General features: G+C 40.5%; 3 protein-coding genes across 16 annotated transcripts; 2 read left to right on the top strand and 1 right to left on the bottom strand.

Moving 5' to 3' along the window:
- The first annotated feature begins 434 nt into the window (after positions 1-434).
- Positions 435-11,884, top strand: tpm1 (tropomyosin 1 (alpha)). Of its 12 annotated transcripts, none has more exons than XM_084933422.1 (10): positions 435-716; positions 1,103-1,228; positions 4,930-5,063; positions 5,320-5,437; positions 5,748-5,818; positions 6,568-6,643; positions 6,840-6,902; positions 7,013-7,082; positions 7,708-7,786; positions 10,447-11,013. In XM_084933422.1, the coding sequence occupies exons 1-10, from the start codon at positions 603-605 to the stop codon at positions 10,466-10,468; spliced, it is 873 nt and encodes a 290-aa protein (XP_084789548.1). In that variant the 5' UTR covers positions 435-602; the 3' UTR covers positions 10,469-11,013. The 12 variants fall into 12 exon arrangements, 11 of the variants coding, with proteins under 11 accessions (XP_084789548.1, XP_084789554.1, XP_084789555.1 ...); XR_014800667.1 differs by lacking the exons at positions 1,103-1,228; positions 7,708-7,786 and adding exons at positions 1,406-1,531; positions 11,020-11,884 and having other exon boundaries at positions 437-716; positions 10,447-10,588; XM_084933423.1 differs by lacking the exons at positions 1,103-1,228; positions 10,447-11,013 and adding exons at positions 1,406-1,531; positions 11,020-11,884 and having other exon boundaries at positions 437-716.
- A 2,892-nt stretch (positions 11,885-14,776) lies between these two features.
- Positions 14,777-18,596, top strand: lactb (lactamase, beta). 2 transcript variants are annotated; one of them, XM_084933418.1, is made up of 6 exons: positions 14,777-15,268; positions 15,373-15,439; positions 16,978-17,168; positions 17,264-17,561; positions 17,654-17,819; positions 17,952-18,596. In XM_084933418.1, the coding sequence occupies exons 1-6, from the start codon at positions 14,894-14,896 to the stop codon at positions 18,475-18,477; spliced, it is 1,623 nt and encodes a 540-aa protein (XP_084789544.1). In that variant the 5' UTR covers positions 14,777-14,893; the 3' UTR covers positions 18,478-18,596. The 2 variants fall into 2 exon arrangements, with proteins under 2 accessions (XP_084789544.1, XP_084789545.1); XM_084933419.1 differs by having other exon boundaries at positions 14,778-15,256.
- A 65-nt stretch (positions 18,597-18,661) lies between these two features.
- Positions 18,662-20,916, bottom strand: nrg4 (neuregulin 4). Of its 2 annotated transcripts, XM_084933433.1 has the most exons (5): positions 20,826-20,889; positions 20,596-20,635; positions 20,383-20,476; positions 20,090-20,242; positions 18,662-19,972 (listed from the first exon to the last, which is right to left on the bottom strand). In XM_084933433.1, exons 2-5 carry the CDS (start codon positions 20,603-20,605, stop codon positions 19,900-19,902), a joined length of 330 nt encoding a protein of 109 aa, XP_084789559.1. In that variant the 5' UTR covers positions 20,606-20,635; positions 20,826-20,889; the 3' UTR covers positions 18,662-19,899. The 2 variants fall into 2 exon arrangements, with proteins under 2 accessions (XP_084789559.1, XP_084789561.1); XM_084933435.1 differs by having other exon boundaries at positions 20,596-20,916.
- Positions 20,917-23,121: the final 2,205 nt, after the last annotated feature.

Genomic DNA, 23,121 nt, shown 5'->3' with positions numbered 1-23,121 from the left:
GTGTTCTGCAGCTGGCTCTGGTCCCTCTCCCAGCTTTTCCAGAGCAAGAAGAGATGCAGGAAAACAGGAAGGCACTGCCACTGTGAAATAAGACCAGAAAACATAATTTCCTTGCAAATTAAACATATGCCAACTTTCAGAAACTTTGGGAAAGTGCAGGCCACTCAATTCAGAGACAGAGGCTGCATGTTGCTTTTAAATGGGTGACCGGGGCGTTAACGCAAACGTAAACAGTCTTTTTCTGCATCTTCTCTGACATTAAATGGCAGGAACCCTTTCCGTGGGAGCATACCCATACTCGTCACACCCCATATAAAGGCGTCTCAGATGTATAGGAGCAACGAATAGCCAAGCAGATCCTTAAAAAAACGCCGGAGCACCCACACACGCCTCCTCCCAAAAAGTATTGGATGTCCAAAGGAATCCAGTCACTCCCCCACCACCACCACCTTGAAAGTACATATTTGACAGTGCAAAGTCAGGCAGAGCCTGCACTCCAGCTTAGCGTTCAGTTAGGCACAGACGCCTCAGCCCCTCTCCCACTCTATCCTTGGTTTTCCGTTGGACGTTTTGTCGGTGCCGCCGAACAACACTAAGCAGCCATGGATGCCATTAAGAAGAAGATGCAGATGCTCAAGCTCGACAAGGAGAATGCCTTGGACAGAGCTGAGCAGGCCGAGTCAGACAAGAAAGCAGCAGAGGACAGAAGCAAACAGGTCGGCTGTTTTTTTTGTCCTTCTTCCTTTTGTGGGAAAACCCGAAAGATGCAGTAAAAATGCAGGAATACCAGTTTAAATGGACCGCCTCCTTAAAACGGATTAATTATTTTCATGGATAATCCCAGTTAAGGATTAAAATTAAGAATAATCCATCCTTTAAACATTTTTTTGCATTTTTAATGTCATTTTTGAAGAATGATTAAAAAAAAAAAGAAATCATCCTCTCCACTGTTTTAGCAACTGTTGATGTAATCCATAAACCATATAACCCAGAAATCATTTTTGATTAAGTCAATTTAAGAGAAATGTCGCTTGATCGTTGAAAACTGCATGTTTCTGTTAAATTCTGTTTAACTGTATAATTTGTTCATATGCATGTGAAGTTAGAGGACGATATAAGAGAGATGGAAAAGAAATTGCGTATAACTGAGGACGAAAGAGATAAAGTGCTTGAGGAGTTCCAAACAGCTGAAGAAAAGCTGCTGACTGCTGAGGAGGTCGCCACCAAGGTATCTGATCCTGAAGTGCATGGGCTTCCCTAACTTTTCTCCTGTCTCTTTCTTTCCCGTGTGCTGTCCCCTGTCTCTCTCTCTTCTCTGTGTGTATGCGCTTTTGCGCCTGTGCGCGCTCACGCAACTCCGACCCTCCGCTGATCACCCCTGAAACTGTCCTGCACTGAAACTCAGCTTGAGGACGATTTGGTAGCTCTGCAGAAGAAACTGAAGGGAACTGAGGATGAGTTGGACAAGTACTCCGAGGCTCTTAAAGATGCCCAGGAGAAACTTGAGCTGGCTGAGAAGAAAGCCACCGATGTAAGTAAGGAAGGGATTTACAATGGCACCATTCCTACACGCTACCCCACATCTTCATTCTGCCACCTCTGAGGGAAGCGACAGTTCACCACCACTGCTCCAATCTGTGGATGGGTTTTTCCCCAAAGCTGATACACTGCAAACTTTTATTTATTTGTTTGTTTGTTTGTTTTTAATCAACCATTTAGACCCGTAGTTGGAACTGTCGTTTCTTGAATTGTCACATGCACAATCACAGTCCAAAGAAAGTCGGTTTAATTGTTCAAATATAGCACTTTCAAAACATCTATTTTTAAACTCAGTTCATCCTCCCCTGGAGCCTCGTCGGTATTTCTGTACAAATTTGTACCAATCTCTCGTGTTTGTGGACCGTGATCTCCGCCTTTTAGGTCTTTTCAGAGCGATAAGTCATGCAGACTGAACTCACAGCCTTCCCAAAAAGCTCAAGCGCCTAGATAAATATAGCCCACTGCTTTATATGGTCAAGATAGAGCTCACATCTGCGTGCTGCGCTCTTTGCTGACCAAAGGAAAAAACGGTTCCCTATCAAAAAGTCTTGGGCAGCACACAAATTAAAAAGGAAAAAAGAAAGGAAAAGAAAGCTGAAGCATTTTTTTTTCGATTGAATAAACAGTTCTTTAAAAAAGAAGAAGAAAAATTTGTTTTGTTGCCCCACTGTTTTATCCCCTTGGTAATAAATGCGTGACAAAAATAAATAAATAAAATAAATTATGTAAAGAATTCAGATTTTGTCATCTTAATGGCCTCATAAAGATAGGTTTTTACGACAGGGGTCCCTCGAATGACAAGAGGTGACGGGCAACATCAAGTTCGGCAGATAGAGACGTTTGCTTGTAAAACTCAATCAGACGAATCCGGTTGCAGAGGGGAAACAAGCTGTAATAATCTTTTAATTGGATCTCAAAGTAGGGGGTGGGTGGGTGGTTAGGACAAAGTGGGTCAAAAGTCAATTGAGTAATTGAGTCTTCTCAGCTCGTATTTGATTGGACATTTCATTCCCTATAGAAAGCATATTGTGGTGCCCCCCCTCCCCCCTCAAAGAAAAAGATATTTACCAGATAGTTTGTGGGTTGTTCGAGTAACTTTAACTACTACTTGTGTTTTATGGACTTGTTTTTCCCTTACATATTTTAGGATTGGTTGTTCCGTGATATTTGCAAAGTTTCAACGGCAGCCTGTAATTACTGTAGCCAGTGAAGACTTATTGAATGTCCTGCACTCTCCAAAACATTTCACTGCCACGTATGTACTGCTCGCGGCTGACCCGCAGAGGGGGCTGTAGCACAGTGTACGCTACGAGTACGCTCCGTTGTGTGTGGGTCTGGGTGTGTTCACGTCATTAAACGGCATTGGTATTTTGTATCTTTTACATTTTATTACATTTTATTATTTTACAGTGGCAGTGCAGCATGTTATCGCGGTCTAAAGTTTTGCACAACCCCGCAGGATACCGGTTATTTTTTCATGCTTCTTTTGAAATCACCGTACTTCCTGGTAAATACATTCACTGCACAGTGCGTCTCCAGAAGGCTTGCGCACTCTTTCGCCTCTCTTCACGCAGCCTTCTGCACAACCAAGGACGTCACCTCGTTCCTGGTGAAATTCTCGGAAACTGTGCTGCAGCGCAAAAGTGTAGTCCTGTTTTTTATATTGTATATCTAAATATATACAACGGTACATAAACAATGGCAGGAGTGACATCGCTGGATGCAGTGAAACGAAAGATCAAATCCTTACAAGAGCAGGCAGACGGTGCTGAAGACAGAGCCGAGAGATTACAGAAGGAGTTGCTTGCGCACAGGAAAGCCAGGGAACAAGTAAGCATGTTTACCGCGCTTAGAGCCTACCTGCGAGCGCACAATTGCCTCCTTTTTGTCTCTCTCTCTCTCTGTATCATTTCCTGTGCACTTGTGTAGAGTTCATGTAGGGCCATAGTTTGAATTGATACACAGTGAGATAGCGGCATTGCTCTTGACCCATCCCAGTGCTGGAAGCTGAGCTTTTACTTGGCTCTCCGTGTGCCACCGCAAGTCTCAGATGAAGCTTTGATAGCCCGCTGCTCCTGGATAAGCGCCTCTAATTGGCAACGTTAGGCCGCTGATGCCCTGTTGGCTCAGCAGCAACTGTGGCACTTTGTGTCATTGTATTGTCTCCTCTCCTTAAACGAGTTCACTTGCATTTCCCTTACCGGTAAACCTGACTGTTTATATATATATATATATATATATATATATATATATATATATATATATATATATATATATATATATATTGCGATCCTTTAATTCATTGCTCCAACCCAACCAGGAGCAGGCCACACATTTGAATAAAGTATTTTCAGCAACCAGGAAACTACCACTGTGGCAACATTTGAAGGTGCCAGTGTGCTCTGTCAGCTTATGCTCTTTGACTTGCCCTTATAAGGACAATATAGTTTCACAGCAACGAGCAACAGAACATAGCGGTAGTTATCTATACGGGAAATAAATCTTAGTGCACAGGCTCGCAGCAGTCAGCGTTAATCTCAGGCTTAGTGTAACAGCTTGTAATTAATGTTGACAAACTAAAATGTATTAGAAATAGTAGTGACCACTAATGGGTTTATAGGTCATTAGAAACTTCCTCATCATGCTTTAAAAACATCCAGTGCACTCTGGCCCAGCGCTGCACACTTTAACCTAAGGCTGCAGGGGAAAGCTTCTGAAAAGACTTTTGCCTCGTGTGCAGGCTTCTGCCGAATGTATCCGCTTTTCAGTGACACCAGTGCAGGTCTTGATCCCTGCTGAGCAGTGTCAGAAAGCAGAAGTAGCTACACATTTGAATAATCATAAAAAGACCCACCTTTTTTTTTCAATGTGTACTCGTGTATATCAGCTTTTCTGCAAAGATACCACCTCATTTAACACAGATTCCATAGCTTACACTGATGACCAGATAAATTACACTTAAATGTTTCAAACCCCAGGGAGCCTACTTTGTAGCTGTACAATGCAAGCAATCATTTTCAGAATTCATTAATTGTGCCAGGCCCTTTTGACTTGAGCCTTGTTAATGTCCTCTCAGGGGAGCTCAGTAATGAGGCGCGGCATTCAGCCTTATGTTAGTTTGGGGAAATTATCATTATACATAGTCAATGAGGAGTAGGCCTGGTGGGAGGGCTTTTCCCAACAGGTGGCTCACAGATAACACTTCAGAACAACCACGATTACACTCTCTCAGTGGGCATAAAAACAATGGTGGCAACACCTACTCTAATAAACAAATACATTCACCGGTTGCTTTCTTTGGACCGACTTTCTTGTTGTGCTATATGTGACTGATTTGTTGAGCATACCCGCAAAAACAATCTCCCGACATGATGTTTCTTCTTTCCTTAGGCTGAGGGAGAGGTCGCTTCCCTTAACAGACGTATCCAGCTGGTTGAGGAGGAGTTGGATCGTGCTCAGGAGCGTCTGGCCACTGCTCTGACCAAGCTGGAGGAGGCTGAGAAGGCTGCTGATGAGAGTGAGAGGTGAGTTTTGTGAGGCAGCTCAGGCTCAGACAGGGAGGTAAACAGGCCATGTGAACATGTTTCCACTCCTTTGTAGAAGTGCCTCTGCTCTTTTTTAATATTGGAAAACATTTAGGTATTCACCTTAGGAGCACATTAAAGATTTACTTGCCAGCACTACTATTTAACCACATATGGGTCCTCAGGGAAAACTGCAGGAAGTCTGTCAGGTCTCACCACTTAATTCTTAACATTCTTTGACTGTTCCCACACACAGAGGCATGAAGGTCATTGAGAACAGGGCCATGAAGGACGAGGAGAAGATGGAGCTGCAGGAGATCCAGCTGAAAGAGGCCAAACACATCGCTGAGGAGGCTGACCGCAAATATGAGGAGGCGAGTTTTTTTTAAGCATTTAGCTTTGAAATTGATAGCTCTGCAACAGACGTTAATTCAGTTATAACAACCCTGAGCTCTTCATTCTGTTAAACTTGTTTTTACCCAGTTATAACACTTGAATTTTCACTGGAAAGTTTGTAATATGTCCTGTATCCTTTAAACCTTGTTTATAATTCACCAGAATTGGAGTTGTAAGGATAATCGTAAGCGGGTGAAACACTCTGGGCTGGATGTAACCCAGTGCTAACTGTCTCACAGTCATTTCATGGTTCTTTTTTCTAAAAACTTTGTTGTGCTACACCAAAAGGTTGCCCGTAAACTGGTCATCATTGAGGGTGATCTGGAGCGTACAGAGGAGCGCGCTGAGCTGTCAGAAGGGTAAGTCCTTTTGCCTTTTTTTTCACACACAAAATCTTTGCTCAAACTTGCACGTATGCTGGAATTGAAATACTCAGGAAGCTTCGAGCGCTAACACTTAAAAGTCTAGTAGTTGTTTCCATTTGAACAGTGTGCCCTGTGTTCTTACTGTATGTGCTGATTATTTGCATGCCCCTCGTGGTTTGAATGGTTTTGGCTTGCACATGCGCGCCACACCCACTAACAGGCGTGCTCGAAGAGTGGAGGATGAGCTAAGGGTTTTGGAGCAAAGCATGAAATCACTAGACTCCACAGTCATACAGGTACTGCAAACAGAAAGCATAACACACTTGTATCTCTGAGTGGCTCTTCTCACTGCTTTGCTTGCTGTGCTTGCTGTGCTTGCTCCTCTCCTTCATTGTGCTCTTTAATTCCAAGTGCAATTAGACTGTTTCATGCCTAACATGGCAGGGGCTGTGCAAGAATAACACCACAGAAAAGCATGATATTTCAATCCAAACAGATAAAAAAAAAAACACACTGCTACTGTGTTTTCTCACATTCCTGCTCTGTTAAGGCACTTTTGAGGTACTTGGCGTTCCCTCCTTGTTAAAACCCTGTAGTTTTTATTTATTATTTTGTTTCCTCTCCCCCTCCTTCCTTCTTTTTCCCCTCCACCTTTTTATTTGTGTCTACCTCCGGATCTGTCCATCGTCGTCTCCCTCCTTTTTCCTACTCGTCCTTGGCAACTTTATCCCCTAAAACACCAGCAAATGCTCTGAGCTTGAGGAAGAGTTGAAAACTGTGACCAACAACCTGAAGTCACTGGAGGCACAGGCTGAGAAGGTACGTGCCACCCTTCCGGGCGACTGCATGCTGTCAAACCCTTGCAGCTCCCCTGCATACTTGATGGATGGGGCGCAGAAGAGCCTCTTCACTTCTGTTTTTTTTTTTTAACTCATTTCTATAAATGCAGTGAAAGTATTGATCTCAACGCACATGTTTGCGATTCCTTATAGCTGTTGTTGTTTTTGACCCACAGTACTCACAGAAGGAGGACAAGTATGAGGAGGAGATTAAGGTCCTCACTGACAAGCTGAAGGAGGTACAGTTTCACAATGCCCCATCTGGTGTTTTAGGCTCACACCAGGATAATTTACACAAGTTTCCACATCAAGTGTTGGACTGACTTCTGAATCTGTCTCTGTTATGCAGGCTGAGACTCGTGCTGAGTTCGCTGAGAGATCAGTAGCCAAGCTTGAGAAGACCATTGATGACCTGGAAGGTATGCTTTTTGGGGTTTTTTGTTTTCTTGCTTTTCTGCCTCCAAACCCAGAATGCTACTATGATTATTTTTCCAATGTTTATTGTATCATTGGAAGTGTTTTGGGTAAGTGTTTCAAAAAATCTCCTAGGTCCCTTTTTCACATTTCTTTTTGAACTCTATCCTGTTTCATCTTCTCTTTTTTTTTTTCAGACAGCATCTTATTTCTATTTTGGTACTTCTTATTCTTTCACTATTACATTTAGTTGGTTGCTTTTTTCAGTTCCATGTAGGAAAGGGTGGTTTTAAAGTTAAGCAGCGATATCAGGCTTAGGTGTTGATTTAGTCTTATAAGCACCACATTGCAGTGAAATACAGCCCATTTCTCAATGGTGCTGAAGAATCTAACCTTAGATCTGCTGCACATCCACTCTGTCTTTCTGGTGTAACTCTGTTTACTTTTTTCCCCCCTCGTTTTTCTGTCCTCTCTCCATGTTTTTTTTTCCTTCCCTGTCCTGCAAATGGTCTGGATGCTTCACCTTCCACCTCCTTGTGTCATGTTCCTCCTCCACCTTTTGCTTTCAATCACCGCCCTACCTCCCGCCCCACCCCCAACATGCACCTTTCACTCCTGGCCCACCAATAGATGAGTTGTATGCCCAGAAACTGAAGTACAAGGCCATCAGCGAGGAGCTGGACCACGCCCTCAACGACATGACTTCCATGTAATTTTTCTACTTGCCGTACCTGCTTGTTTCCACCATCATGCCCCCTCTCTCGCCTCTGGCCTGCACCTGTGTTACCTGCACATCAAATGCCTCACCTCTTTTGTCTCCCTCATTTATTATTTTACATGCTCACTAGAACTAAACATCTCATCTATACTAAAATTCCTTTTTTATATCTAGTCTTATATATAAAGTTTCAAGTCTTTAAACAGAAATTTGTTGCCTCTGTACTTGAGCTGCTCCTGTAATAGATAATCCTGTCTTTAATTGTGTCCTTATGATGATACTGTATGCCTTTTGTGTCAGTATCTTTGACGTTTGAGAGTACAGAAAAAACGAATGAAGTAATTTCATGCATGAACAGAACGCAGCATGATAATATTTAGATTCTTTTATGAGTTCATGTTCAAATGCCCATTGTAATATCGTTGGACATTTTCACTTCTTAAGCAATGCATGCAAGTTGTTGATCGACAAAAACTGCAATAATGATTTTTTTTTTTTCACTGAAACTGGTTTACATGCTGATCCTCATGGTTACATGTAGTGTCCCCATTTCTACTAATATGGCCTACTTCCGTTGAGAAGAAAGGCCCACACATGTGTTTGTGATACCCTCCTTTGCTATGTCAATATACCAGGTGAGGAGAAGAGACCATAGCGTAGCACCAGTGTGGCTGAGCCCACAGTTTTTCCTAAGTAAAATTCCCAGTGTGTAAAGATGAGAGCCACAACTGTCTGTCAGTTGAGCGCTGCACCTCGTGATGTAGCAGGAAGGTGTTGATGTAATCACAGGAAGGACTTGCCCCAAACCTTCAGTGTGTGTGTGTGTTTGCAAGTGTTTTTCAATGCACAGGATGCATTTACACTGTGCATTGTGGTTTTTGTGGTGCCCTTCCGTGACTCCAGTGTGTCTGGTGTATTTTGGTTGGCATTTTACATTTCTGTAGGTCCCCCTCCTGCTCCCCCCAGGTTCACTCTACTTCTTCTCTTCCACACAGATAAATTGTTTACACCTCATCAAAGACGCCTCCTGCCGGCTGAGCAGCATCTGTCTGCTCTCTCCAGCCTTTTCTCCATTTTTTCCCCCTTCCCTCTCTGTCTTTGCTTCCCTTTCCCCCTCATGTCTTCATGTCAACATTACTTGCATCCCATCACTTGTACAGAATCCTAGAATCTTTCTGCGTTGTGTAAAAAAAATAAACGTCCTTCCTTCTATGTAAAGCTGTATCTCTTTTCTCTGTCCTTTTTATTTTTCATTCATATTTATTTTTCACTGGCTCTAATAAAACCAGGAAGCCTTTTAAGTTATGTTATTGAATCATTTTCTCTTTTTTTTTCTTTTCTTGCATCTCAACAAACCACTAGGTCCTCACTCTTCCTTGGTGTAGTTTTATGGATTTCAGTCGATGTTCATTTTCTTCTTCGTCCAAAGTTTTTCTTTTCTGTGAAGCTGATATAATAGGAATATCACAGCAATACTGAAAGCACAGAAACCTCCAGCATCTGTAGATACTTGACTGAAAGCCGAGTCTAGTTGACTGATGCATGCAAGCACTTTTGAACATGTAGTATTGTGATGGGAGTAACTGGCAGGAAGGATGTTCGAGCTGGTGGTAATTGGTGTTGAGCTGTTATCAGCAAGACAGTGGCAACGTAGAGTAATGGTTGGCGTGCAGAACAGTATGTAAGAGTTGTGGAACCTCATCTGACGATGAAATATTGGATGAAACTGACTGACATCAGTGATTATGACAAACAGGCTTTGTATGATATATGGTATCTTGTCATATATTTAAATAAATACACCATGACACATTCAGAGTCTTTGTATTAAAGTCATTGCCATAAATTGTGAGAGATCAAGTTTAGCAGGAGTGAGCATGAAACCAAATTTGGCCTAAAGACTGGCTGAGGTTTAGCAGCCACATTAAAGATACTTACAGGAAACTGAGTGAATAATCAAGACAGAGTAGTGATTGAATTCATGCGGTGGCTGTAGCTCAGGTGGCAGAGCAGGTCAGCCACTAATCAGAAGGTCGGTGGTTCGATCCCAGGCTGCCTCCTGGCTGCATGCCAAATATCCTTGGGCAAGATACTAACCCCATGTTTGCCTACTGGTGGTGGTCAGAGGGCCCGGTGGCGCCAGTGCCCGGCAGCCTCGCTTCTGTCAGTGCGCCCCAGGGCAGCTGTGGCTGCAATGTAGCTTGCCATCGCCAATGGGTGAATGACTGAATGTAGTGTGAAGCGCTTTAGGGTCCTTAGGGACTAGAAAAGCGCTATACAAATGCAGGCCATTTACCATTTCATGATTTATTTTTCTGTTTCTTCATTTTTCAACTTAAATGGTTCCATTTTAGGATTTAGATCTTTGGCTCTTTTTTTGTCACAATGCTCTATCTTCTGTTTCTTATTCTATGCACAGCCCTGGCTCGCCTCTTGCAGACAAAAAGAAAAAGCAGGAACCATCAAAATACTTTATTTTGTAATCTAATTTATTATTATGGCTATTTAGACCTTTTACAAAGATTAAACCAATCTCTCGGTGCTCCTTTCTAGAGAAGGTAGATGTCAAAGGGTATTCCACTTTCTCTTTTCCTGTTTTCCTCTGATTTCCTATTCTCTCTGTTTTTTCAACTTGCTTTCTGACTGCAAAGATCGCCTCTACCATCAACTTGAGAAAAACCGCCTTCTCTCTAATGAACTTCGCGTGGCCTTGAATGAGGACTAACTTGTTCATGCGTTTGTTCCGTTCACTGCGGTTTTGCTTTCGGTGTGCGTATGACAATCGGACCCAGCGTAAGATCCAAAGCTCTTCCGTTTGCATTGCCCGAGTACGATGCCTGTGCTGCTCGGTGTGTCTGTGTCGCTGTTGGTGGAAGTGTATTTGAAACCGTAAAAATCAGGGATTATCTTTAATTACATATAATTTTCTAACCTTTAGTTTGGCATTAATAAACTGTTATAACCAACACTATAATAATCTACCTGTATACTGTTGCTGTGTGTTCTGTATCAGTTGCAGTGTATTTGTAATCTGCATGACTGCTTGCTATTCTGTGTGTTTCTGTTTGCTGTCAGTGCTGTGCAGGTCGGGTTAAAAAGCACTCAGATTTACCAACTGACCTGACCAATGTAGCCAGCTTGATTATTAATACAAGCTAACCAGCTGACTCACTTGTGTGTGCTTGTGTGACATTAAAATGTTTTCATTTTGATTGTTCTAACAGAGAAAGTATCACAAGCTAAAGAAGAGAACCTCGAAATGCACCAGATGCTGGACCAGACTCTAATGGAACTGAATAATTTGTGAAAGCACGGTCTGACCCCTCCCCTTGCCCCTCACAAACACATACACTGTGGTTTTGGCTTTATGTATTTGCACCTTGCTTACCATAAACCCCTTCTTCTCGTACCTTGCCAATGGTGGAGAACAAACAGCCAGATGCTATTCTTATTGCATCGTCCTGCCTTCAGCAGAACTCAAAGGGGAAGTAACGCTTAACCATTCCCTCTCATGAAGCCTAAACTGAGAAACACGGTTGTTTTCGCAAGCCAGTTTTTATCTTTGCCTTTTGCAATCCTTGATTTTTTTTTGACAAGTCATCTGGTGAAATGACCATTGACCAAGTACCATTGGTTACAAGATTGTTTTCTACAACTGCATTTAAGCCGATCTGGTACGTAGCATTCTGCCTTGATCATGCACATACCAAAGGACAAAGTGGAGAAATTTTGCACTTAGTAAAACCTCAGCATTACGCATACAACAAACTATGTTAAAGAAGAGTCATTACACCCCAGTGAATATACACATGAAAGTCATCACAAGTGTATGTATACCCTGACAGTCACTGTCAGTATGTATACTGGTGCTACTGTAATGTTAAAGAAATGGCACAAGATTTCAGCCCTTTTTGTTGTTGTTGTTGTTTAAAACCAAGGTTCAAAATTGTTTCATTTTGTCAGTATAGTATGATTTTTGGTGTACCGGTAGTGCTTTGTTCTAGCATTGTTTTAATGTAGACGTCTCAAGTGTCATCATATCTAAAATGTAAAAAATATAAATATAAATAAAAGCATGTTTTGAAAGTTTTGTAACTTTGTTTGTGGTACATACATAGACTTTTTGTTTTGTTCATCAGAGGTGACCTGTAGTTGAATGAAGCTTGATTGCAGTGCAAAAGAAAAGAGAAAGCTTATTTAATAGATTTTATTTTATCTTTCCATATGTAAAATGTATTACATTTTTCAAATAGCTAAAAATTAAATAAATCTATTAATTTTGCAGCATTTTCAAAACTTCTCTTTTTTCTTTTCCTTGGGCCTCAGTTTGACTGCCATCTGTTCAAAAGCATTGTAATGTGTTTCTTTGGTTCACTCCAGCTCACCCAAAACAGCTACAATATTTGTTCAGTTCAGTCATTTACCCTCTGAAATCTTCTAAATAATTGATCCAAAAAACTATAATAATTTTACAATAAAACATCAGATATACACTCACTGGACACTTTATAGGTACACTGTGCTAGTACTGGGTTGGATACTCTTTTGCCTTAATTCTTGGTGGCATAGACTCAACAAGATGCTGGAAACAGCATTTGTTGTCGGTTAAGAGATTTTGGTCCATGATCCCATGATGGCATCACACAGTTGCTGCAGATTTATTGGCTGCACATCCATTATGAGAATCTGCCATCCCAAGGGTGCTCTATTGGACTGAGATCTGGTGACTGTGAATGCCATTTGAGTACATTATCATGTTCAAGAAACCAGTTTGAGATGATTTGAATATTGTGACATGGAGCTTTGTCCTCCTGGAATCAGTCATCAGAAGATGAGTACACTGTGGTCATAAATGGAGGGGCATGGTCAGCAACAATATTGCGGCATTTAAATGATGCTCAGTTGATATTAAGGAGCCCATAGTGTGCCAAGAAAATATTCCCCACACTATTACACCAACAACCCAAGACTGAACTGCTGATACAAGGAAGGATAGAATCATGCTTTCATGTTATTGTTCTATTACAGCAGAAATCAAGACCAGGTAATATTTTTCCAATCTTCTATTGTCCAGTTTTGGTGAGCCTGTGCGACGGAAGTGGCATCCAATCTGGTCTTCTGCTGCTGTAGCCCATCTGCTTCGAGATTCAGCGTGATGTATATTCAGAGATACTCGTCTGCATACCTTGGCTGTAACAATTAGTTATTTGAATTACTGTTGCCTTCCTATCAGCTCAAAGTAGTCAGGCCATTGGCCTCTGACCTCTGACATAAACAAAGGCATTTTCACTCAGAGAACTGCAGCTTACTGGATCTTTTCTCATTTTTGGCCCATTTTCGGAAAGCCCTAGAGATAGTTGTGTGGAAAACCCCAGTAGTTTGGTAGTTTTGGAAATATTCAGACTAGCACATCTGGCACCAACAACCATGCCACGTTCAAAGTCACTTGAATCACTGTAAAACCAATTCTGATGTTTGATATTAACTTAAGCAGGCAGCCTTTTCATCATATCTGTATGTCTAAATGCAGTAAATTGCTGCTATGTGACTTAACTTTTGGTGTTAAGCAGTTGAACATAAGTACCTAACAAAGTGGCTGGTGAGTGTACTATATAGTATGCGAAGTACTTCACTTTACTTGATAGATATCAGTGAAGGTAAAGTTGAAAAATAAAATTTACTTTCATGTACTATATGCACGTACAGTACGATGAATATATTAGTCACTAGTTTATGTTTGCACAGAACACTGTGCTTGCAGCAGTTAAATAACTGGCAAGCCCACTGACATTCCTTTGTTGCTACAGCAGTGGAAAGATAAGGGTCTGTGTGTGGGTGAGAGAGAAAGAGAGCCAGAGTTTATTCTCAATGCGGTTGCACAAACCTGGAGTTTGGTCTCTAGCTTGTGTATGTAGGCCTATTGTGGTTATATGGGTTGGCATTCTTAGACACTGCAGATGGAATGCTCCCCACTGTCTGTTCATGTGTGTCTGTGTTTTTTTAAACAAATGCATTTGTATATTAATGAAATGCATATTAAGAACGGTGACTTCACTTCATCTAAATATCAAATTATGTTAAACAAATTATGTTTAGAAAGCACTGTTCAGCATCAGCTTTTCAAAACTGCCAAACCAATATTAGCTGGTTAGCCCAATCCCCAAAATCAAAACGGGGTACTGAATACCCTACAATCCCACGTTAACTGCTGGGAGATCAGGATTTACCCATGATAATAACACACCTTGTAAAGAGTACTGTAAACAGGTTGCTGTAAATTCTATGTTAACTTACTGACATCCAGCTACAAGTCCGTTACTGTAAATTTAATTCACATGAGATCCCGTAATTCAATTACTATAAATTAAATAACAGAAAGCTATCATACATTTAATTTACAGCATCTTTACTGTAGATAATACAGCAAATTACTACCAGCGACTTTACTGTAAATGCAGTTGTAGCATGATGTAAAAAGTGTTTACAGTAAAGTTAGTAACTTTACTGTAACTTAAAGTAACTTTAACTTTAAGTAACTTTAAGTTACTATAAACAGTTGTCTCCAGTAAATTAATGGTGTCCAGCTGCCAGCAAGTTGCTGCACAGAGTTACAACAACCTATGTACAGCACTTTCTCGTCTGAAAGCCAGGTTTTTTACTTTTACTTATTTATTTGATTGTTTGTGTCATTATTAGTAAAGTTAATCTACAGAATAAACTGTGTTTTTAGCATTTATTTCTCTAAATGAATATCCCTGCTGCTGTGTGCTTGTCTGTGTGTGATTTGTTGTAGTATTGTTAGCACTGAGTAGGCCAACATACACAGTACACACGTCAATAAAAGCTGATATTGTTCAAGGACAAGATTTTATGTTCCCTGATCTCACCCAATGACTGTATAAAAGTCATTGGTCTCACCTCTAGCTACAAACCCTGCCCCTCGATCAACGTTCTTTGAATCATGATTTGATTTATTTGGTCTTGTTCGAGGCGTTCCGAACGAGGACGCGTACAGGAAGTAAACAAGCTGTTGGTAACGGCGAGCAGATCATTGACTGGAGCCACTTGTCGCCGACAAAGAAGGAGTACTTTCTCACGATGTTGCGTTTGTTTTTGTCCAGGCAAAGTACTTTTTGTACCAAATGCAGCATGCTAGCAGCGCGCGAGTCGCCTGTGATGACCCCGCGTGCAGGAGCGCGAGCCAGGCAGCAGCAGAAGTCAGATAGTATTTTTATTCAGCAACAAAGGCGATATGTGGGAGGACCAGCCTTTCGTAAATACCGGTTGAAGTCCACGATTTGGATGTATGGGGTTGGAGTGGGGATCGCTTTAGCTGTCGGGCTGAAATACAGCAGCGACGGTGCCAGCAGTTTCTGCGATGTTAAAGTTAAGAGAGCAGAGAAGACGGATCGATACAAAGATGCTATAAAAGTTAGCAGAGACCTTGTGGAGCGGATAAAGGTAGGCACAGAGGTAGGCTTATAACCTGCTTTGTAATTTATTGACTAGTGTCCCTTTGCTCTGTCTTATTAACCCTAAGCCCACCTGTAGTAACTCGGTGTGTTGTGTGTTGGCAGGATGAGGTCGGTGCTCCGGGAGTGGTAGTTGGCGTCTCTGTGGATGGGGCTGAGGTCTGGTGTGAAGGTTGGTGACCATGCATCCCACTATTTTCATCCCATCCCACAATTCCCACCCCATCCCACAATTCCCACATGCACAGTGTCCCACATTTTTAGTGTAGGAAGTTTACAAAAGTTTTGCTGAAAGTGTGATTCAAAAACAGCTGATCCAACACAAACATGACATGACCGCACAAAAAAATAGCTGAAATAACGACTGCTATTATAGAAAAAGAGAATAACATTCTCCCATAAGATTCTAAGAACAAACTAGGGCTCATTTCGGTACCTCCGGTGTGTACACTTTTCCCTTAAATATAAATTAAATAAATAAGGGAGCGCGCACACATCGGCTGTTGATGAATGAAATGGTAAGTCTTAAAATCTATCCTACCATACACTGTGTAATTTGTTGAGAACAAAATTGTGTAATAATGGTCATTGGAAACCATTATTATTAACCCCTTGAGCGCTGGATTTTTTTTTTTTACAGGACTCTGAAAAACTAAATACAGCCTTACTGCTTCCATTTGAATTACAAGGATAACTCACAGCTAGGTGGTGCTAGTCAAATGAAAATGCACACTCACTGATTATCAGCAAGTGTGAGCAGTGTGAGCCCTATAGGCTTCAGTTAGCATGTTAAATGTTAAAGTTCATGTCAGTATAATTAGAAAAAAATAAGCAAATATGTCTTGTTTGGACAGGGTTTCAGGAGCCTCTTCTCTCTAAAAAACAAACAAAAAAGCATGGCATGTGGAACTATGTCCTTTATACAGATCAGACGAACGTGGAGACGTTTGGCAAAAAACAAACAGCATATCAACACAAACGCCCCATACCAGCTATCAAGGCACAGGACCTGGGCACCTTGCAGGCACTGATTCAGTCATGAGCTCCTCTATATACCAACATCAAATGTGAGTCCATCTGTCTGACAGCTAAAGCTTGGGGCAAACTGAGTCATGTGATAGGACAATGATCCCAAGCACAGTGGCAAATCTACAACAGAATGGCTGAACAAATCAGTCAAAGTCCATACCTGAGTATGACTAAAATGCTGTGGCAGGACCTTAGGAGAGTAGTAGATAAATTAATGCCCACAAACATCAATGAACTGAAGCAAAGTTTTAGTTTTAACAGTAATGTAACACTGGCTAAAGGTTAAAAAGGTTCACAGTTGTTGTACAAGAATGGCAGCAAGTCCTAAAATTTGTTATTGTTGCTATTGTCACTGTTGGCAGGCTCTGAGTGGCTCAAAACAGACATTTTAGGTCAAAGCATGTAGCTGCTTTTGACTCAACTGGAGGTAGCCCACTGGTATCTGCTTGTATTAGTATTTCTGCATATTTATCATAGATTGTATTTAAATTGTGCTTTGTTGCAGTGCTAAAAAAAGATACATTTAGATACATTTAAAGGGTCTGTGTTCAGTTTCCTTACTGCAGAATGTTTTAAAATATATCATTTATTAGGTTAATGAGTCATCTGTAAACACCAGTATATTTCCCTAAAAATGCATTGCCATTCTTATGACTTTTTAAAACACTTTATCTAATTTAGGAATTGGTTATGCTGATTTGGAGAATCGTGTCCCATGCACGCCAGAAACAGTGATGAGAATCGCCAGCATCAGTAAGCCCCTCACCTCTGCAGCTGCTGCACGACTGTGCGAGGAGGGGAAACTAGATCTTGATGCCCCAGTCCAGAAATATGTCCCAGAGTTTCCCCAAAAACAGTTTGATGGGCAAGACGTAAGCAATTTCAAATACTGCAAAAAAAAAAAAAGACATGCAGTATCTCGTTCTTCTGGTTCGTACCTATTTGTTTGGTTTGTATTGTTTTTAAGGTCACAATAACCTCACGTATGCTTCTGTCCCACCTGAGTGGCATTCGGCATTACGAGAAAGATGCAAAGAAAGTGAAGGAGGACAAAGAGAAAGCCAAGCGACTTTTAAAGCCCCCAGTTAAAGAAAAAGAGAATGAAAAGAGCTCATCTGAAAGCAAAGACAACAAAGCTGCAACAGATCAGAACACCAAGAAGAAAAAAGAGTTTGAGCACGAGGAGTACTACTTAAAGGACAACTTTGAAAGTGTCATTCAGTCTTTGGACCTTTTTAAGAATGACCCCCTCATTTTCAAACCTGGTAAAGCTCAAACTTTATTTCGTTGTTTCTCTGTATTCACAGTTACAATGCTAACGTCTTGATGAGATGTATGTTTTACTCCATGCATGCAGGCGCAACCTTTCTGTACTCCACTCATGCCTTCACGCTGCTTAGTGCTGTTGTGGAGCGGGCTGCTGGTCGGCGATTCCTGGACGTCATGACGGATATGTTCTGCGAGCTGGGAATGCTCAATACAGTGCCCGATGAGAATGACCCTATTATTTACAACCGCTCTAGGTAGTGTATAATCTCCAGTCTCAAGTTATGTCCAAATTGCCTTAAAAACATGATGCTCATGCTTGTTTTTTTTTTGTTTTTTTGATGAGGTATAGCAGTGAGTTTGTACTACCTGTCTATGCGATTCCACAGGTTTTATCATCACAACAAGCGCGGACGTGTTGTGAATTGCCCGTACGTAGACAACTCCTACAAGTGGGCAGGAGGTGGTTTTCTTTCCACTGTGGGAAACCTGCTGCTCTTTGGAAATGCTCTGCTTTACAGCTACCAGGTGGCTCACTTGCAGGATACTAACGGCTTACTTCCTGGATTTCTCAAACCCAAAACAGCGATAGAGCTTTGGGCACCAGTTGATGGGACTGAAGCCAGCTGGGATAAGGACGGACTGTATGCTCAAGGCTGGTTGGTAGTGGAGAAGGTGCAAAAATATGGCCAGTGCAGGAAGCGCAGACACTATGTATCACACACAGGAGGTGCTGTGGGCGCTAGCAGTGTCCTCCTGGTGTTACCCAGTGAAGAGATTGACCAGTGCCAAGGACAGACCCCGATCCTCCCACAGGGGGTGGTGGTCACCATCATTGCTAACATGCAGTCCGTGGGACTCAACAACACTGCACTGAAAATTGCGAAGGAGTTTGATAATGCCAGAAGGAAGTAGAACTGTTTACACAGGTGTGTGAGTTTACCTGCAAGAAAACTTTGTGATCTTGTGTCATTTTGATAGAGCTTTTCAATGTGTCTGAACTTTAAGGAAATAAAATTAGTCTTAAGTATCCATTTATATAAATGTTTTGAGTTTATTTACATTAAGCATTTTCTCAATTACAGCATTAAAGTAAGGAAGACATTCTGCCACTAGATGGAAGCAGTCCCCGCCCCCCCAAAACAGACTCTGATACAAGTTTCTTGGATTTATATAGAAGGCAGTTCAATTCTCTCTTTAAAACGTAACACGTCAATCCAGAACATTTTTTAAGTAAATTACTACTTTTAAGTAAAAAGCATTTCACTCACAATTTATTTAAATCAGCTTTGCGTATTTTCTTCCTTTTAGGGCCGTCGATATACAGATATTTCCTTAAAGGGGGGGACACTGACTACATATTTTTACTCTCTAATGGTTTCACTGTATCATTTTTAAAATACCAATATCAACAGCCCCAGTGTCAGTCCTGACCTAATGCTGGCAAGAATTCTAAAGTGAAACCATTCAGTCGGCATTTACAATGTTGTTTCTGTTGTTGTTTTTTTAATTTGTTAACAAATACAAACTATGGGAAATGCAGTCCAACAAGTTTGTATTTCCTCCTCTGTGCAGCAAATTGAAGCCAATTTGGTGACACCATTCTCATAAAACTCCTGGGATCACCCGTGCCCCTGTTTTCGTTAGATTTAAGGACACCAATGAATAGCTTGGGATAAGCTAATTATACAGACCCCTACACACATGTATGTGTGTTCATGCATGTGTCCAGCATTGTGGGATCCAGTTTTAGTTTTAAAAACTGCAAAGTGCTGACATCTTTGTAAAGTGAGATCTCACTAGGACACCTCAATAAGCAATTATACTTTAAGAGATGTGATTAGATGTGAGATTAGGTTAAGAGTTGAGGTTTGGAATGAAGCATTGAAGAGGAAGAATTACTAGTGCGTTAACGTCTCACAAGTAAATAAGAGTGTGTAATGGCATGTCACCAGAAATCACACATTCAAATCATTTAAAAAAAAATGATGGAATATATTTACAAATGCAAAATATTTTCTAATCACATACAGCAACTTAGTTTATAATCCCACAATTGCCACAATTTTTAAAAAGTCACACTTAAACTGCACTTTAATATGTTTTGACAAGGTGAAATGTGATTTAACATCAGAGCGATGGTGGTGTGATACTCGTCAATTTGCCCTTTAAGGTCAGTGCAGTAGTTTTTCACTCTCTCATTTTTTTTTATTTTTTTTTAAACTTTTTTCAAAGTCATTTTCAAAACCTCAGATAGCATGACAAGATAAATGACACTTCTCACAATTCGTTCCTGAAACCATCAAATGCACCACCAAATCAAATCAGAAGGAAGGATCATGCTCTTGATTGTACCTTCCAGTATTCTTGGTTGTGGTTCTGTTGTCTCTGTTCCTTCGCTTTTTGCATCCTGTGTGGTGGTAAGTAATGGTTATAAGCTTAGAAAGTATGTACAGTAATACAAAGACGTCCTGGTGCTACTTACAGATGCTTTGAGAGTGTTTACCTAAAACCACAATGTACTTACTTGTGTATGTAGTAGACAATAAATCCCAGCACTATCAAGATAAGGAGAGTAATGACAATCACAGCTGCAATTAAACCAGCCTCATCTGAAATGGGCTGTGTGACTCCGAGCTGGAGCTGTTCACATCTGCTGCCTTTGTAGTTTGGGTTGCACCTGCAGGCAGATAGTGTTGCACAAATACTTGCAAATTCACAAACAACATTGCCAGGTTGGGTAGTGTCCATATTTTTTTTTACATTAAGATTTTTTTTTCTAAGACAATTAAAAACACTGATTGATTTCAATAAACTTACACACAAGAAAGTGTGTCCATGGAAGATATTTTATAACATGTCCCTCCATTCATGCAGTAGGTGGCATCCTCTGCACTGCAAGGGTTTCCATGATCTACAGAGATAAAAGAAGGTAGGATAGTTATAACAGAGCTGGAAAGATGCTTTTTCTTAATATATAGAATTTGTTCGCTCCTCAGAGGGTTTTAGTTTTATGATTGTTGGTATTATTACCTGACATCATTGATAATGTTCTGTTTTTCCTGCTGTCTCACTAAGAACACAAGGAAGAATTTTGACAAAGAAAAGTACACGAGCACTCAACACGAGGAAAGCACGTTTTTAGGCAACATGTAAACAATTTCTGTGAATCTGACAGGAGGAGTCATAGCGTTATTGATTATTACGTTAGAGAAATATATCTCTAATATATCTGTTTGAATAAATCAACAATCTGCCCTTACCAGCTCATAAAATCCCGGCTTTTGTTTGGTTAGCGCAGCTCCTGAGTCTAAGTCATAATGACACCTGGATCTCAGAGGACGTAGTCTTGAGAGTGAGCTCCTCCCTAGGCCTAAAAAAATGTTGAGATTGCAGTTTGTCCGCATTGCAAGTTAAATGTCAGGATACAGGCTGGTAATGTTTTAACACGAAATGAACAGTATTGTTGTTTTTGTTGTTGTATAAGCAATTCAAAATGGTTTTTGGAGGTCTGCAGAGCTTCCTGGAGGTCATTATATGGCTTATATGACCTCTGTGAGTGTTAGAATCGAATGAAGACTGATTACATGACATGTTGGTTTTGCTTTTGTAGGATAAGTTTCGTCAGAAAACAGGTGACGAAACCGACTTCTGTGAATGCGAGCTTGGTATGTCTGGGTTTGGTACAACTGAAACTGAATGGAGTGGCATGCAAAGAATGTGTGAATGTAATCGTGGGATGAGTTTATAGTCAACGGAAGTACTGCACTAATTCTTGCATAGAGATAATTACTACACTGCTTAGAACCGTTAGGTGACTCATCAGCTGGCTATTTTTAATCTTTTATGATCATGTTTTTCTAAATTTATGTAACCCAGCATCATCCAGTGTGGGAACGGTAAACTGATTTAATTAGTTATCTGTTCAATTTGTGATAATTTAATGCCTCCTACACTTTTCATTTAGCTAATATACCGAGGCACTGTTTTTCAAAGGATGTACAGTTAAGAACTAATTAACAGTAGCCAATCACTCAATGAGGCTTTATAGATAAGTTTGATTTGTATATACGCTGCTTTGTTTGCTTTATTCCGCTCTTAAAACTTTAAATTTATCAAGAAATACTTTGTTTTATGACCTTTATGAAATCCCAAAAACTTGATTCCGTTCATCATCATCAGTGAAAGAAACATTTCATCACTCATCCGAGTGACTTCTTCCGTCTCAGCTGACTGCAAGTTTCCCCAATCTTATAAACAATACATTTGCAGAATGACTGAAACTAGTAGCACTGACAAACCTTTTGGGATTTCCTTACCTGGATGATTGAGCATGCATCAAGACCTTGATGAAAAATTACAAAAGGAGACGTTCACATTTTTCAAAGCTGTCTTAAAGCATTAGCTGATGCTCATGTATTGACCTACTTTGAAACAGGTTTGACTTGCTGTAATTATTTTGTTCTGTTCATATAGGCCATTACAAAAAGGCCTTTCATAATGATCATCTAGTTGGCAGTTGCAGTAAATATCCAGTGTGAGTAACTGTCTTCTTGTAACTACATTTCTTATTTGTTTTTCTTTCTGCTGCAGATAAGGAGGAAAAGACTGTATGGAAATAAAAGGTTTTCAGAATAAAAAGGCTGACTTAACAAGATATGCAGTTAAAATTATATTAACTTATCTCATGATAACCTAAATATATTTTTAATGATTTTTTTCAACTTTGTAATATGTTATATTTTTCTTTGTATTACATCCTTAATTTGATGCTTGATCCACTTCTAAGCTCATCCTGACTTGCATTAACCTGCAAAATTTCTTCTTATAGTTTTGATTTTATTGTACTTCAGTGACTACAAGGCATCCATGGACTGATCTAGCACAGCAGCCCCAGTGCTCCCTCCACCATGCTTCACAGCTGGATTGAAGTGTTCCTGCTCGAGTGCTCAAATGCCTTTGTTTCCTCAAACCTGGCCTACCTTTTTTTCCTCTTGCCAAAAAGTCCAGTGTTTGTCTCACCTCTTCACAGAACAGAAAATTAGGTAGACTGTGGTATTTTTGTCAAGCTGTAATGATTTTGCTGTGTTCTGGGTGTTTCTTCACCTCTTTCAGGATTGCAGGATTGCTGAGCTTGATAACCCACCCTTCCAAGAAGTGTTTGGAGAACAGGTACACACATACTTTTTATTCAGCCTGCGCTTTGAGTGTGTGTGTTTAATAAAGATAAGACAGTGCCATTGTTTATTAGTTTCATGGGTTGGTGTTTAGGTATCATTTTAATTTAGGTTTTAGAAATCTATTGGAAAGTGGTGGTAATTTTCTTTTAACTGTACCGGTACTTAAAAAAGTTGCAGTGTCATCATACATTTATAAGTGCAGGCTTGATAGCTTAGTGCACTAAAAGTGAAAAACCTCATGAGCATCTATTAAGGGATGACTTACTGTTTTTTATTTTCTGCAAAGGGATCTAAAGCCTTGGCAAATTGTTTAATACCGTTTATAAAAGCCATTAGTCACAACTTATAAACCCTTTATAAATGCTGCCTTATGTGACGT

This window comes from Perissodus microlepis, chromosome 7 (genome assembly GCF_051167445.1).
Source record: "Perissodus microlepis isolate ML-2025 ecotype Zambia chromosome 7, ASM5116744v1, whole genome shotgun sequence".
Taxonomy (NCBI): Eukaryota; Metazoa; Chordata; class Actinopteri; order Cichliformes; family Cichlidae; genus Perissodus; species Perissodus microlepis.
This window is presented reverse-complemented; position numbering and strand designations above follow the sequence as displayed.

Excerpts from the sequence above, each read along its gene's own strand:
- tpm1 (XM_084933422.1), top strand. The coding sequence starts at position 603 with ATGGATGCCATTAAGAAGAAGATGCAGATGCTCAAGCTCGACAAGGAG. Across the intron at positions 717-1,102 it reads CAGAGGACAGAAGCAAACAG|TTAGAGGACGATATAAGAGA; the intron begins GTCGGCTGTTTT and ends ATGCATGTGAAG. Across the intron at positions 5,438-5,747 it reads CTGACCGCAAATATGAGGAG|GTTGCCCGTAAACTGGTCAT; the intron begins GCGAGTTTTTTT and ends CTACACCAAAAG.
- lactb (XM_084933418.1), top strand. The coding sequence starts at position 14,894 with ATGTTGCGTTTGTTTTTGTCCAGGCAAAGTACTTTTTGTACCAAATGC. Across the intron at positions 15,269-15,372 it reads GGATAAAGGTAGGCACAGAG|GATGAGGTCGGTGCTCCGGG; the intron begins GTAGGCTTATAA and ends GTGTGTTGGCAG. Across the intron at positions 17,169-17,263 it reads AACAGTTTGATGGGCAAGAC|GTCACAATAACCTCACGTAT; the intron begins GTAAGCAATTTC and ends ATTGTTTTTAAG.
- nrg4 (XM_084933435.1), bottom strand. Across the intron at positions 20,243-20,382 it reads ATGGACACACTTTCTTGTGT|GTGCAACCCAAACTACAAAG; the intron begins GTAAGTTTATTG and ends ATCTGCCTGCAG. Across the intron at positions 19,973-20,089 it reads ATTGTCTACTACATACACAA|GATGCAAAAAGCGAAGGAAC; the intron begins GTAAGTACATTG and ends ACCACCACACAG.